The sequence below is a fragment of the Lytechinus variegatus genome, chromosome 8 (assembly GCF_018143015.1).
Source record: "Lytechinus variegatus isolate NC3 chromosome 8, Lvar_3.0, whole genome shotgun sequence".
Classification (NCBI taxonomy): Eukaryota; Metazoa; Echinodermata; class Echinoidea; order Temnopleuroida; family Toxopneustidae; genus Lytechinus; species Lytechinus variegatus.
In genome coordinates, this window is record NC_054747.1 from 37,915,018 (window position 1) to 37,930,880 (window position 15,863).

General features: G+C 36.4%; 1 protein-coding gene across 2 annotated transcripts; it reads left to right on the forward strand.

Moving 5' to 3' along the window:
- The first annotated feature begins 807 nt into the window (after window positions 1-807).
- On the forward strand, window positions 808-12,409 carry LOC121420857 (selenoprotein S-like). Of its 2 annotated transcripts, none has more exons than XM_041615476.1 (6): window positions 808-1,030; window positions 4,752-4,889; window positions 8,280-8,386; window positions 9,766-9,855; window positions 11,031-11,088; window positions 12,139-12,409. In XM_041615476.1, the coding sequence occupies exons 1-6, from the start codon at window positions 949-951 to the stop codon at window positions 12,213-12,215; spliced, it is 552 nt and encodes a 183-aa protein (XP_041471410.1). In that variant the 5' UTR covers window positions 808-948; the 3' UTR covers window positions 12,216-12,409. The 2 variants fall into 2 exon arrangements, with proteins under 2 accessions (XP_041471410.1, XP_041471409.1); XM_041615475.1 differs by having other exon boundaries at window positions 810-1,030; window positions 11,022-11,088.
- The last annotated feature ends 3,454 nt before the right edge of the window (window positions 12,410-15,863 follow it).

The window sequence follows — 15,863 nt, forward strand, 5'->3', positions numbered from 1 at the left end:
TACGCCATGGATGGGATTCGAACCCACAACCCTCTGTTTCAAAGTCCGAAGACTAATCCACTGGGCTTTTAATTGTCCACTCCATGATTGAAAAATAGGCTGAACAAAATGGGAGGGGATTCAACCCCCCACTATTCCAATAAATGTGTACACAACAAAATCAACCATCTCGTGATTTTAATTTTATTTTGTGCATGCTAACCCTTGGCTCAACCCCTACTTTAAAACCATCAAAGGCCTCTGGGAATAAATCAATTGTGCTCATTTAAATTCAAAGAGAGTTGAATCCCATCTCTATACATGTGTCAAACCTGCTCTAGGGACCCCCCCCCCCCCCCCCGTGCAGTTAACCTGACAGTGTATGCAAAGACCAATAACTTAAGTTTTTATTCACTACATAGAAGAAAAATACCATTTCCTTGTTTTTCCCATAACCCATGGCTGTAAGCAGAACTTTTCCCTGGGGGGGGGAGGGGACACCTTAAAAATTCTGAAAAAACAACAACAAGTTCCCTAAATATGCGGGGGGGCTATGCGACCAAGTTGTCTTGGGGCACTTTTGCATTTTTAGAGAGTTAAAATAATTGAAGGATATTGTAATTGTATTACCCTTTTTTGTGAATTGGGGAAATTTTCAGTCAAAAATGTAAGTTTTCAAAATGTCTAGGGTTGGAGTAACTGTCCACAGCCCCATTTGCTGAGACCGACCCCCGCCTCTATTAGCTCCCATCATCATGATCATCATGAAATAATTGAAAGTAATAAAAGCGCAAGGGCTGCGCAATGACCGAATCCCGGTACCGAGGTTGTCGTTCAGTTTCCACACGTCATGTAAACATTCGAGATTGTTGATTGCATGCCTGATCAGTGTGTACCGAATGCATGTACGCTGTGTACGTGTTGGTCCTATGTGAGTCTGCCATGCAAAGGACCCGAGTTTGAGCCAACATGTCGGGGATTTTTGAAGATCGTGAGCTGACAGAAGAAGGGAACACGACACCAGAGAGCGTCTCATACGGACTGTCAACAGGTAAATATGTAGAAATAGACAAGTTTAGCATGTTTTGAATGATTTTCATAAGTTTAACACGAACATGACGAACACACTGCACTCGACTAGTGCAGAACAATGTCAATGAATAAGTTCATGATTTTCCTAGACAGCTGGCAGCCGTCTGTTTCGAGGAGTTTTTAACTTTTTTTTTTTATTCTCCTCGTACACAGACGGCTCGCTATCGTGCAGCCACCATTAGGGCACTCACACATTGTACGAGGTTAGTATGTACTAACCTCGTACAATAGACCGTGTTTGACCCTGGATTTCGAAGTAGTCGGCAAACATCGCTTCATTGCTGAAGTAATATTTGCCGAAGCTCCTTCTCGCTACGCACCGGGGCTCTTGCCGGTAAGTAGCAAGAGTTTGTTGAATATAAAATAATAATAAAATAATAATCCGATAAAAAAAAGCACATTTTGCTTACCTCGGCCTCGAAAGTGACTTCGCTTGTCTCTTCCACGGAAATACAAGGAAGCCCGTTGGTGGCGCTAATAATTTCACAACCTTGATTCAGCTCCTCGGTAATTTTATAACTGTATCTAAATTCTTTGAATGCGCAATCCTCATGATTAATTTACTAATTATGGGCACCAATTAATGAAATGCCTTCAAAAAACATAATTAATGATTATTATTGGTGATGATAACACTCATTTGCATTAATTTAAAAAGATGACTGATAAAAAAAAATGAAAATAATATACGTGCCTGGAAAGAAACCAGCAGTACAAGCTTTGACGAACGTCAATAATACGTATACGGTGTACCAAAGTCTATACAATGAAAAGATTGGACACTTCACGGACTTTGCGTAATGCCTTGCGTCGATATGCGTGTAAAATAGTGTAGGTGCCTATTCTTTCCCTTGTCGTGTCTTTGATATGAATATAAATCGCGCGCCCTCTTCAGGAGAAAATTGATATCAACGCTGACTGATTTCTATCTCCGTAAAATCTTCACTAAAGATCAAGAAAATATACATATTTTTAGAAAGAAACTTCAAGGAGAAGTCACGGAAGGATCTAAATGATTCGGTAAGTGTCATAGCAGGATGTGGAATGTTTATTTAAACATAATATTTTATGTGGGCAAAAGCCCACTGTATTTTCGAAGTGTAGTGGTGTGTCGCGTGCGTATGACTGATAATCCTTCACTCGCGAGACGATATGAACCCATGGGTGCCATTAGGGGACTTGCAATGCAGAATCCCCCGTCGGGGCTTTTCAATTTTTGTCTTTAATGAATAAAAATTTCGAAAATTATAGTGACCAGAGTGCAAATTTATATTCCCTCTTGGCATCAATTGCCAAAAAACGGAGAAAAATGAAGTTAAAAGGAACAAAAACAGTGACTTACCTCGGCTGTCACGCAAATTCACTTCCCCGTTTTATCCAATCTTAAGTACATAAACATATGGCCATTGAGTCCCCTGTACAGATCGCGCTAGAACTTCGGTCTCTGTATTTGGTGAGTGAAGCCAACAAAGTTCAGCTGAACAACCAACAAAACAGAGACCGAAGCTTTTGGTCTAGCTTTTCCATGATGACCATGCTGCTTCTTTTTTTTTTTTGGGGGGGGGTGTCATGTTGAGAAAATCCAAATTTCCCATATGAATGATTCCCAGACTCATGTCCCCTGCATGCACATTTTCATTCTATTTGGCCTGAATTTGTCAGAAAGATGAAGTTAGTTTCAAAATATAGGAAAAAAATACAACACAAGATCATGAGCGAGCGTGAGACTGAGTCTGAGAATTGAGGAGAAAGGCGAAGGTAGGCCCTAAATCCGCGTATCCGAGTTTTGCAAAAGCTTGGCATGGGGGGGGTAGAAGATTTCTTGTCTTGTGTTGTAAATAATCGCCTCAAAGAGGCTATAAACATGCATGCAGGCCATATTCATTGCGCAATCGCTGTGTATAGGATGTTGTAGCATGTTTTTTGCTAAAATAAATGCAGCTAGATCGGGAAAGATTGAGAAAGAAAGGTTATACGATGATGAGGAGCTTGAGAGAAAAAGAAATAATAGGGGGAGGATAAGGTGGAGAAGAAGAGAAGTAGGAAGAGGATCAGGAGGATCTTGAATAAAGAAAAGCAAAGTACTAAGATCTACATGTACTAACTTAGAGAAGGACTCTGGAATTGTCAAGGCATATTATGGGGACAAAGAAAAAAGAGAAGATTAGAGGCAGGATTACATTTTTGTGTTGGGGACACAACAATAGATGTCCCCACCCCCCAAAAAAAATGATCCTCTTTGCTGACATTCATGACTAGATCTAGAGGGATAACAGATTGGAGAGGAAGGGTAGAATTGGAAGGGAAGAGTCAGAGTAAGAAGAAGAGAGGCAGTTAAGGAAGAAAAAGAAGAAAAAATAAAGGGAAACAGGCAGCGTAGCTCAGTAGGTTAGAGATCATAGATCTCAACGTGAGGGGTTCGAGTCCCGCTCATGCAGAAGCACATCTAACAAAAAATTTGATGCTATAGAAATAGCATTAGGTGTAAGCGTGCCTCACCACTGTATTCAGTGCAGGTGTGAATGCAGTTGGAAAACACTAGGTCCATCGGAAAGGACGCAAATGTTGGTCCGGTTTATAGGAGAGTCACAACCTACGCATGTAAACCAATACACTATTCGTCATAGAGGAGCCGGTTTATTGCACCTGCCGGTCCTGGCAAAATTCAGGTCAAGTCAATCTTGATGTTCATAGTGGGCATTAACAGAAAGACAAGAGAAGAAGTAAAAAGGAAAGAAAGAAAGAAAGAATACTCAAACTGAGAGGAGAGGTGCATTGGAACAAATTAGAGCAAGAAAAAGAAGATTCTATTCTTGAATTTTTTTTGGAAATTTCTTTACAAGCTAAACTAGAATGGGAAAAGTATGGGAGACAGATTTCCAAAGAGTTGATTATTACATAGAATTGCTCTACATATACTCCCCCCAAAAAGCAATAGGTTATCACTTATTTTTATTTTTTGCACTGGGTTATCTTGAAATTCATAATAAAGACAATAATTATACTTGATTATATAGTGCAATATCGGAAGTCTAAAAGTGTTCTGCAGTAATGCAAGATGTTACGTACTCATGTGTATTTTATCACAAATAATTGTAAAGAATGTTTGATATTGTCTGATATCACTTTCAAACAATTTAGGAGATGCATGTAGTGCAAGTAAATATCTTGAAATTTTTGTCAAGTGCAGACAAACATTCCGTCTAGGCGCTCAAAAGCTAGGTATACGTGCTATGAATTGTACATGCATCAGCATTTATTAGTGGAGGAGCCGTGGTGTAGTGGTTCTGACTCTCGCCTTGTAAACAGAGGGTCGTGTGTTCGAATCACCACCGCGGTCTGGCATCCTTTGGCAAGGCGTTAATCCACACTTTGCCACTCTCGACCCAGGTGCTAAATGGGTACCCGGTAGGATGTGAAAGTCATTGTAGCTTGTCCAGTATTGTGTGAGCCTCACAGGCGACTGACTGGAATACTCCCCAGGGAGTGGAGGATGTGCAAACATTGTGTGCAGTCAATGACTGCATCAGTCAATGACTGATTGAATCCGATGACCGGGGTAATAATATATCTGTAAAGCGCTTAGAAACGTCGTTCCGATGGATTAAGCGCTATATAAAAGCGGATTATTATTATTATTATTATTATTATTAACTTCTTTCTCTTGTATCTCCTTCCAGCCTCTGAGTTCATAGCCAACTATGGATGGTTCATTCTCTTTGGTGTGATAGGTTTAGTTTTTATCAATAACTGGCTGGATACAAGACTACAAGGATGGAAAAAACAGAGAAGCCAGGAATCAAATCTCAACAAATACAGTAAGTAGGAATTATAGTGGACAGGTCCTTTGGAGGGGACCTTAAGCTGTCGGTCCTCTGGTGGCTTGCTTACAGGCAATCATGCTTTCTTGGCAATCAGGTAAAAAATCACCACCACCAGGTTCACGATACACCATGTATCTTTCTTGGGCAAGTGTTGTCCTAAATAGAACTACCCAATCTCGACAAGTGTGTTCTTGTCGTCTTCATGTTGTTCAGGTAGGTGTTTTATGAAAGTTGTCAGCACTGACTAAATTGTCAGCGCTGACTATTTTAGTGTTCTTTTGATTGGCTGAGAGAGACTGGTCTCCGACTGTTACTATGGTAACTGTCGGAGAAAGACATCTTCTCATGCTGACAACGATTTTAAAATCGGTGTTCGATCGATGTCATCGGACACCGGTGCAGATTTTGCAAAATCGGTGCATCGAAAAAAAAAAAATACTCGGCCGGCCGATTCGTTTACACAATACAATCAGTCAAAATATCAGTAATGTCCAACTTCACTACTACTTACTTGATTTTTATTGCCCCCAAAATGAAACCGATTGAGTAATTATGATGCTATTCACCATTAATTTGAAGTTTATTTCGATCATAGTTCGAGTCTTACTCGTCTGCTCGTGCCGAGATAATTTATGCACGATGAATTCATGAATGGAATTGGCCATCGATCGTGCATGCGCAGTACTGTTCTTTAATCAAACCAGAAAATGGCCGGAAATAGACGCGATCAACGTAAAATAAATCTTGCTTTCATGAACAATATTATTATCATGACCATAGAACATTATTTAATCGTAATATTTAACAATAATTTGCATATGATAATCATTAATATGAATTTAGAGCTTGATGTGAAACGTTTGTATTTCGTTTCAATTTTCAATGGCGGACATCTCATGACGATCGACTTGACTTCTTGAGTCGAGCTAGTGCACTTGTCTAAAAAAAATAATCATCACATCAGGATTGATTCTCGAACATTGTCTACATGCGAAAACTCTCTTCAAGTTCGTAATATCACCATATAATAACATTTTACATGACAAAACAGAGAAAATTGCGTTTGATTTTTTCCCCCATCAATTTGAAGCTAGTTTGTGCCAAACTTTGGGCTCTGATTTCATGAATGGGAAAATATGTCATACGTCATCGAACACGCATGCGCATTGTGCTTATTTTCTCGGAGCTTGGAGGAGCCAGAGCTACGTCCAGAGATGGAATAACAATAGAAATAATCCCAGTATTAATTCTTCCATATGAACATAACATACTTTGCTGACATCGTCAATATTCTTAGTATGACCATAAAATCTTGTTAAATCGTAATAATTTAGACGAATTTAGAGCTCGATTCGAAACATTCGTATTTATTTTGATCGCATGCTCAATTGCGTCTAAAAAACTGGATTGTCATTATCAGGATTAATTCTCGAACGTCGTCATAACTCATATTCCACAATCTTTCCTCACAATCGTTATATCAGCATTGAATAACAATTCAAATGACCATCCAGAGAAAATTACGTATTTATTCCCATAAATTTATTTGGAGCTCATTTTGGATCCAACTACACAATCTCAGGCAAGTTACAGCGCTCTCCGTTGATTGCACTTGTTTGCTGGCGCTGACGTCAAGCACGCCTGTCGTTTCGGGAGAGTGAGTGTACGGAGCTGCGGACGGGGCTGGTGAATGGACTGCGAATGCTAGTTGACCGAAAATCATTCGGATCGACTCTGTGTGATTCCTGTCTTTATTATTGTTTCATTTTAAACTTATATGTTGTCATCTGCAAATATCATCGTTGAAGTTATTTTTGGAAGAATTCTGCTTTGGTCCCCGGCTTTTTTTGTGTGTTTTGTGATCATGGAAAATACAAACGAACTTTGCTCTGTCATCTGCTTGTGCAACGCTCACCCGGCCAACGCCAGCGCATACCGGCCGTACCGTCAGTGCGTAGTACATAGTGCATATGCAAAGCGCATCGCATCGACGCAAAAACAAAAGACTAAATTTTCCCCGCCTTCAATATTCGATGCATCGATGTTCGATCGATTTAGAGCTGTCGAACACCGGTTTTCAAAATAATCGATATGACTCAGGCTTAGTGAGAACCCATGTTGGCTTTAACATTTAGGGTGCTTGTTAAAGTTTCCAATTTGATCATAGAGCATTTCAATGATTGTAATATGTATTGAAATCCGAATTCATGTATTTTCATTTCCAATATATATATATATAGAGGAAAAAATGACTACGAAGTGGTCGTTGCTCCTTGCTTCTCCATTTAATCAAGCTTTCGATCAATGCATGATCTTCCTCAGGACTATAAATATATAAACAAAGTACAAATACAATACAATAATGGAGAAGCAAGGAGCAACGACCACTTCGTAGTCATTTTTTCTCTATATTGACCCTCACCACTATGAATGACCGCCAGTGTTACGAGGCTTTTGGAAAATTTCTTCCGCTATATAATATATATATATATATATATATATATATATATATATATATATAATCATGCAAACAATAAGAATGGAGATATGTATAATATTCTTTACATGAGTTAAAAAAATATAAGTAAGCAAATGTAGAGATGAAAAACAAATGATGAAAATCCATATTTTATTGTTCGAAATAGACATGAAATGAAATACTCCGAAAATTTGCTTTGCCCAATTGATGGTAAGCCCGGCAGCCGCTGTGCAGCGCCAGATCGACGAGGCTCTATCGCTTCAACTGTTGATCGCCAAACAGGGTTGCAGCAACTCCCATCTTTTATTGATAAATACTTATCTATCTGTATTGAAATGGAGAGATCCAGTATAGGCAAATGCTTGTATAGGGTATTCTAGACACTAGGGCCCGTATTCTGAAGTCAGGTTTAACTTAAACTCAGGTTTAAAGTTGTCGTTTAAGTATGGAAAGCCAATTGTTACATTAATCTAACAGTAGAGGTTCAATGTGTCAGCTCATTTGACTCCCAAAACATTATTATTAACTGCCTGAGAAGGATAATTATGACAGTTGTCTTCACCATTAAAGAATTAGTAAAGATCACAGTTAACATGAGAAGCATTCACTGTAAACAAAATTTTGAAATGTTTGACTTCCCATAATTTTAGCACAGAGTTAGATCATGGTCTAAGTTAAATTCGACTTCAGAATACGGGCCAAAGGGTTTAACTTCAGATTCAAGAATACCCATCTCCATTGTATTAATTCCAGGAGGGTGAAAGTTTCATAAAGAAGCATTCACTGTAAAAAAAAATGTTGAAAGGTTTCGCTTCCCATAATTTGAGCACAGAGTTAGGCCATGGTCTAAGGTTAACCTGACTTCAGAATATGGGCCTATTTCTTTTTCTCCCATCTTGTTTTAGATGCGAATGAAGTATTAGAGAGACAGGAAGCCTTGGAGAGAGCAAGACAAAGACTACAGGCCCAGTATGATGCTGAGGCTGAAGAATATCTTCAGAAACAGAAAGAGGTTAGAATGGACTATTATAATGGTGATATGCACCAGGGGGAAAAATATTTGTGATCTTGAGGTTATTTGTGGGTGTAGTGGTCTAGTGGTTAAGACTCTCGTCTTTCAATCTGAAGGACGTGGGTTCGATTCCAAGCCAAGGCATGTTTTCCTTCAGAAAGAAATTTATCCACACTGCTGCACTCGACCCAGGTGAGGTGAATTGGTACCCGGCAGGATTAATTCCTTGAATGCACCAAGGGCCTTTAGCAGCTGGAGCTACAGCCGGGGTAATATATATTGCACCACTGAATAGACAACTAGATAGATCGGCACCTCATAAATGCTATATATTATTATTATTATCATGATATGCACCAGGGGAAAAGAGATATTTGTGATCATGAGGTTATTTATTTTGCCCCTGACATTTTCAAAGAGCCCTGGAAAATCCCTGTCCACCGCAATGTTAAAGGGGTACTTCACACTGAAAATAATAATATGTAAAAATAAGGAGTTATATTCACTTGAAGCAACTCTGTTAAGGGGAATGAAACCTTTGAACAAGTAGGCTTTTGTCAAAACAGAAAAATCAAAGAATAAAAACAAAGAAAGTTTGAAAAAAATCGGACAAATAATGAGAAAGTTATGAGCATTTGAATCTTGCAATCATTAATGCCATGGAGATCCTCCCATTGGCAATGCGACAAGGAGGTGTGATGTCATATGTGAATAACTTTCCCTTTGATGGACTATAAAATACCCCTAAAATGTCTCTTTTTTTGCTTTTTGATACAAACTCTTCATCCATGATGTATTCTTTAAATATATGTATTACATGCACTCCTATAGAAATAACACATGATCTACCGTTAGAAGTGAAATATATACTAAAGTAATTGAAAGAGTTGTTCACGAGTGACATCACACATCTTTGTCGTATTGCCAATGTGAGGATCTCCATAGCATTAGAGATCGCAATATTCAAATGCTCATAATTTTCTCATTATTTGTCCATTTTTTTTTCAAACTATCGTTGATCTGTTTCTTTGATTTTCTGTTTTCACACAAGCTATCTTGTTCCAAATGTTTCATTCTCCTTTAAGTTCATCAAAATCTGATAAATAAAAAGAGTTATCAAATTTTAGATATAGGATTTTTTTTTTGCAAACTGCTACAATGCACACCATCATGAATAAATATTTATCAGGTGGGATGATGATTCACATCCCCACTTGTCCTTCTATTTATACACAAAGTCATCATTATTTCATATTTTCATAAATTTTTGCATGATATGTCTTCCTTGTAACAAAGTATGTAGCAGCAATGAATATCTTGTGCGCTAAATCAGTTAACAATCCAATTGTTTTTTCATTCTTGATGGACACACTGTGTAGAAAGAAGAGGAGAAGAGAAAGGAGGAGATAGAAGACTGGGAGCGTCATCAGAAAGGTCTTGGTTACAAATCAAAAAAGAAAGCTCAGGAGGTAAGGTTTATCATCAGTCAGATTATTGTTATAATAATAATAACAATAATATATGTGATTTGTAATGCAACAAATCCACTCAGCAGAGTGCCCAAGGTGCAGTGAAAGAAAGAAAGAGATAAAGTACAAATATAATAGATTCAGGAACAATTAACAATAGGAAGCATTGAATAGACGAGTCTTAAGGTAACGTTTAAATGTGTCAATTGAAGTGCATTCACGGATTGTCAGGGGAAGATCATTCCAGAGAACAGGGCCAGTGTGAGCAAAAACCTGTGCCCCCCATGTCTTAACGGATTTAGGAATAACTAGGGAACCAAAGTGTATAATCAATTGTAATTTTCAAACAATAAGTCAAATTTGTTCAATACTGGGTGCAGTGAACAATGTACACTTTCAGCAATAACTGACTGTTTATCATCATTTAAACGTTTTTATTCAGGGTTTCTGGGGCCCGTTTCATAAAACTTGTAATACCAAATTTGGAGTAACAGTGAAAAGCTACTGAAATCCTCCTATCTGATTGGCTGATGGTAAATTTGTTACAAAAAATTGTGCATTTTCATTATAACAAGTTTTTATGAAATGGGCCTGAACTGATCCTGAGTTCTCGTATCAAGTTTTTTATATAAACACATATCCATCACTACATTATGTTGATGACAAAATTTGATCGGACAATCACATGGCATTACATTTATATTGGTAGCTCTTGATCATTATTATTTATTGCTAAATAGGTGGAAGCTGGACCTTGTACAGTTGCATCATTGATCTGGTCCACGTTGAAGCATGTTTTCCTACGTACAATCTTTACCTTGACCCTCTATTCATTTCATGCATTGTCTCCAAGTAAACGTAACCTGGTCATTTTCAAAACAATGCCCGAATTATCAGATGTTGAACTTGATTATACTTGCATTTAATTACGGTATCATAGGGTCAATTTGAATACAAAAGTAACAATACAAAAAGGGCAGCATTTCTTATTCTGTAATTGATACATGATTAAGTATTTTTCAAGCTATTGTATATACAAATTTCTGGCTTGGATCCTAAATACAAAATAACAGAATATTATGATTTGTTATTGGTACTTGTATTATTTACGTTTATGAAACAGAGTCCTTGTCACCACCAAACATCATTTTTTATATTTTTTACAGGAAGCTGAGGAAGCGGAAGCCCGTGGAGCGAGTCGAGAGAATAAACCTAAGAAAAAACTCCGAGATGGTAAGCCTGGATTAGGTTTTTTTGTGTGTGTGGAAAATTTGGATGGGTCGTATCACTCATTCTTAATCTGTGGAAGAGTCGTGCTTTAGAGGTTTTGACTCTCACCTTGAAATCAGAGGGTCATGTTTTTGAATACCAACATGGCCTAGCCTCCCTTGACAAGGCGTCAATCCACACTTTGCTATTCTCACTCAGGTGTTAAAGGTATTATTTAACTTTGTGAGCAGCTGATTTAAAAAGATTCTCAAACCGAGATGAAACATGTGTACAAGTACATGTATTAGAACTAACAAACCGTGATAACAACCATTATTGAGAATGAAAAGCTAAAACTACAAGGCAAACCACGATTTTGTAAATAGGCGTCTTATAGACACCTGAATAGTACACATAAGTGTATGGGATGAAATTAAGATGGTGTTTCCGGTCACTTTATATTTCAATTTTTGAAGCACTAAATAATTATTTTTGAATGCAATTTTTTTCTGGGCTTCATTTTTGTAACATATCACAGACACAGGTGACAGAGTGACCCTCTAGCTCAGATTTTTTAAAAGTCAAACCAATGTTAACCCAGTATGATTATCTGAGAATTTGACCATTCAAATGTATCTTACAAATTGTTACAATGCTGATTTAGTCTCTATAATCCTATGTAACTCATTTGACTATTTGGAGCTCTTTTGTCAGCTTTGATTCTTCCATTTTTTCAGCAGTAGTATTTTTGTATCAAAGTTGCATTTTTCTTCAAAATCTTATGCATCCAATTCAATTCAGTTCAGTTCAACTTTATTTCCACAATTGAAAAAAAAAGTTTATACAAAACCATTGACATAAAAAAAGGATGTTTTTCCTGTGGAGAGGTTAAAAGAAACATAATTGCTTGTATAAATTGGCTATATAATAAGGATCAAATCAGTACATGAAGAATTTGCACAGAAACAATACAGTCTTAATATGATTAAAATCATAAATAGATACAAATTAATAGTTATAAAGATATACTCACTATGATCTAAATAAAGCATTTTGATATTTTTCTCATAATAGATTACAACCCACTATGGGGTGGACAAGGTTCAGGATTCCGGCCGGCACCTAGACGAGGATTCAGCGGAGGTGGATGAGGTTAAAGGTCGTACACAGGTCATTCAGAGGTCACACAGTAATCCAGTCATACTTCATCAAATACATGTATACCCAAAACAGCTGTAGTGAATATGTAACATCCACATACTGTAACATACATTAAAGGTCAAGTCCACCTCAGAAAAATTTTGATTTGAAACGATAGAAAAAAATCAGACAAGCACAATGCTGAAAACTTCAACAAAATCGGATGTAAAATAAGAAAGTTATGACATTTCAAAGTTTCGCTTCTTTTCAACAAAGTAGTTATACGAACGAGCCAGTTACATCCAAATGAGAGAGTCGATGATGTCACTCACTCACTATTTCTTTTGTTTTTTATTGTTTGAATTATACAATATTTCAATTTTCACGAATTCGACGATTAGGACCTCCTTGCCTGAAGCACAAAATGTTAAAATAATGGAATTCCACCTGTTCAGGGAGGAATGAAACTTCATTTCACATGACAATGACGAGAAAATAGAAATATTTCATATAATAAAATACAAAAGAAATAGTGAGTGAGTGATGTCATCAAAACTCTCATTTGGATGTAACTGGCTCGTTCATATAACTATTTTGGTGAAAATAAGCGAAACTTTAAAATGCTATAACTTTCTTATTTTACATCCGATTTTGAGGAAATTTTTCCGGTGTTATGCTTGTTGAATTTTTCTCTTTTTATTCAAATCAAGTTTTTGTTGGGGTGGACTTGTCCTTTAAGGGAGGTGTGGCAAGATATTTATTTCAATCACAAATATCATCATTCAGAACCTTGCTATTTATAATTGATTGCAATTACCAATTTCACATTGTTGAGTAATTGACTTGGCCAATTTTAAGCATATCAAATCAAATGCTATCATCCACAAAAAGCAAATCTGTAATCAAATGCAAATTAACAATTGATCGCAAATTTTATTTTTGATGTTTAAAATTGACTTGCAATCGATTGAAACACCTTAAAATATTTGGACATGTAGTCCATGTTTACATATTTACATGTGAGCTGCCTTGAAAGTTACTATTATGGTAATTTTATCATCCATCGTTATTTCTATGGTATCCTTAAATGTGATTGGCTGATAGGAAATTTACCGTAATAGGGCTCAAGTGTTGTCTGGGTGAACATTTCATTTTGTGAATCACAGCTGGATTATTGTGTGACCTTGTATTTGTGTACTTTTTGATCTTAAAACCCAAATTCCAAAGCTGGTGAAGTCAAATTATTAATCATTCCCTATTCTTGCCTGAAGTCATGCAAGTATTATGTGGAACTTTGTGCCATGTTGAATGAGATGAAAATGAAAGTTATGATTAGATTTCAGGTATACTATGGCCCGTATTTTGAATGGAAATGTTTTAAGCTCTGGTCTAAAGTTGTGGTTTAAAGGGGAATCCAACCCAAATAAAAACTTGTTTTTATAAGGAAAAGGAAAATCAGACAAGTTGTTAGGTGAAAGTTCAACCAATATTGGACATACAACAAGAAAGTTAAGAATTTTTAAAAGTTGTAAATATTGGTCATCACTATACCCATGGAGACTTCAAATTGGCAGCATATGGGATGTCATAGTGATGTAAGGCAAGGACTACTCTTCCATATACTCCAATACATATTATGGCTAAAATGTCATTTTCCCCAAAAGTTTTATTTAAAATCATATTCTTCTTTCATGAGGACATAAAACAATATACTACCTGGGCTATATATAGATTTCTGCCCCAGGAGAATGGGTACTTAGGAAAAAACCACAAATCCCTGATAATAAAGTACATGGCCTATGGGAAAGTTGTCCTTGCCACTTGTCATGATTTACTTACCCAGTTGCCAATTTGAAATCTTCATAGTATTAGTGATTTCAATCTTAAAGCAGCTATAACTTTCTTATTGCTTGTCCGATTTCTTTCAAACTTTCACCATTCTGTTTAATTCATTTTTCTTCTTCCTAACACAACATTTTGTGGCCAAGGCTGGATTCCCCTTTAACTATGGAAAGCTCGCTAAGACACAAATATTTAACAGTACAGTTTCTACATCGGCACTCAAATCATAAAAAAACTGTGGAAATGGCAACTAAACTTCCCATTTTCATCATTTAAAAGCATGAGGAAAGGAGAAAAGTTGACATGAAAAACATCCAATGTGAATAACTGTTTGAAGTTTTTGGCTTCCCATAATTTTAGACTAGAGTTAGCTCATGGGAATGGACCATTGAATACGGGCCTATGTACTTCTGTCATTTTCATCTTGTATTATAAAAAATTTGTTATTTTCCTGATAACTGTGCCTTCTTCCCACCTCTGTTCTTTGTTTTCATTTAAAAACAATGTATATGTATTTATTTTTTGTTTATTTATTTATTCATTTGATTGTTTTATTATTTTTTATTTATTCATTTTTTGGGGGGATGGTGACTTGCAGCTTTACTCTCAACATACATGAGCATGCATCATTGTTTTATCTGTATTGCTAGAAAACCATATAATATATAGATGACAATGCTACATTGGAATACTCCCCAGGGAGTGGAGGATGTGCACACATTGTGTGCGGGAATGACTGATTGAATCCGATGACCGGGGTAATAATATATCTGTAAAGCGCTTAGACACGTTTCAATGTTAAAAAGCGCCATATAAAAAGTGAATTCTAGTTATTATTACATTTCAGCTTTGGAATTTGGGTTGCCATGTCAATATTATAAGGCAGTAAGAAACAAGCAAGGAAATTCAGATATAAAGACATTCTAAGATCTAAGGGCAATATGAAATTCTTATTTATTAGTGTATATAGTAAAAATATAATCTTTGTCTTTTGCCTGTAAGTGTTTGGTAATATCTGATGATGATGATGACAATGATGATGATGATGACAATGATGATGATGATGAGATTTTCAAAGATTCACACAGTTGCTGGAAAATTGTTTTTTAATTGAGATTTGAAGGTAAACAAAATGTACAGTAATATGATATGTTCTTATAATTTGATTGGAGCTTTAATACTCATTTACAGTGCAAACATTGCTTGAGCTATACCATACTTTTCAGCATTATTCTGTATTATTTGTGTACATTCAGACATGCCTTTTCAAAAGAAAGTGTATTTTATTATAAAACTTGTGTACCTATTAAAGTGAAGTAGCACAGTTGTACATGTAGTTTCATGAACTTTTTTGTAACTTACGAGCAATTGGAATGATGCCAGCCAAATATAAGATTTTTAATCATGTTTAAGCTCATTAGCTGAAAATTGAATGCATGTACATGTCTTTATAGGTAGATGATTATATTTGGAAACACCATTCCAGTCCAGAACAAAAATGCGTAGGAATATCTCAAAGGAATTATTAGATATACTGTGGATTTTTTAAATTCAATATGTAAAAAAACCATTGGCCCACATGTTGGTAGTTGTTATTCATGTCGTTCATAAGATCATTCATAACTTTAGAAACAGCTCAGTGAAACCACTCTATATTTGTGTTTTCTTTATTCTGAATTTCCTTGCTTAACTTACTTGTATGACGTTTAAGGCTCAAACGTTTTTAAATCGTGGCTTTATACCGAGAACGCCCTAACATTGACATGGTCTTTTAGTGCTTTTCTGAGTGGGGGATATTTAAATGATTTTGTCCATTC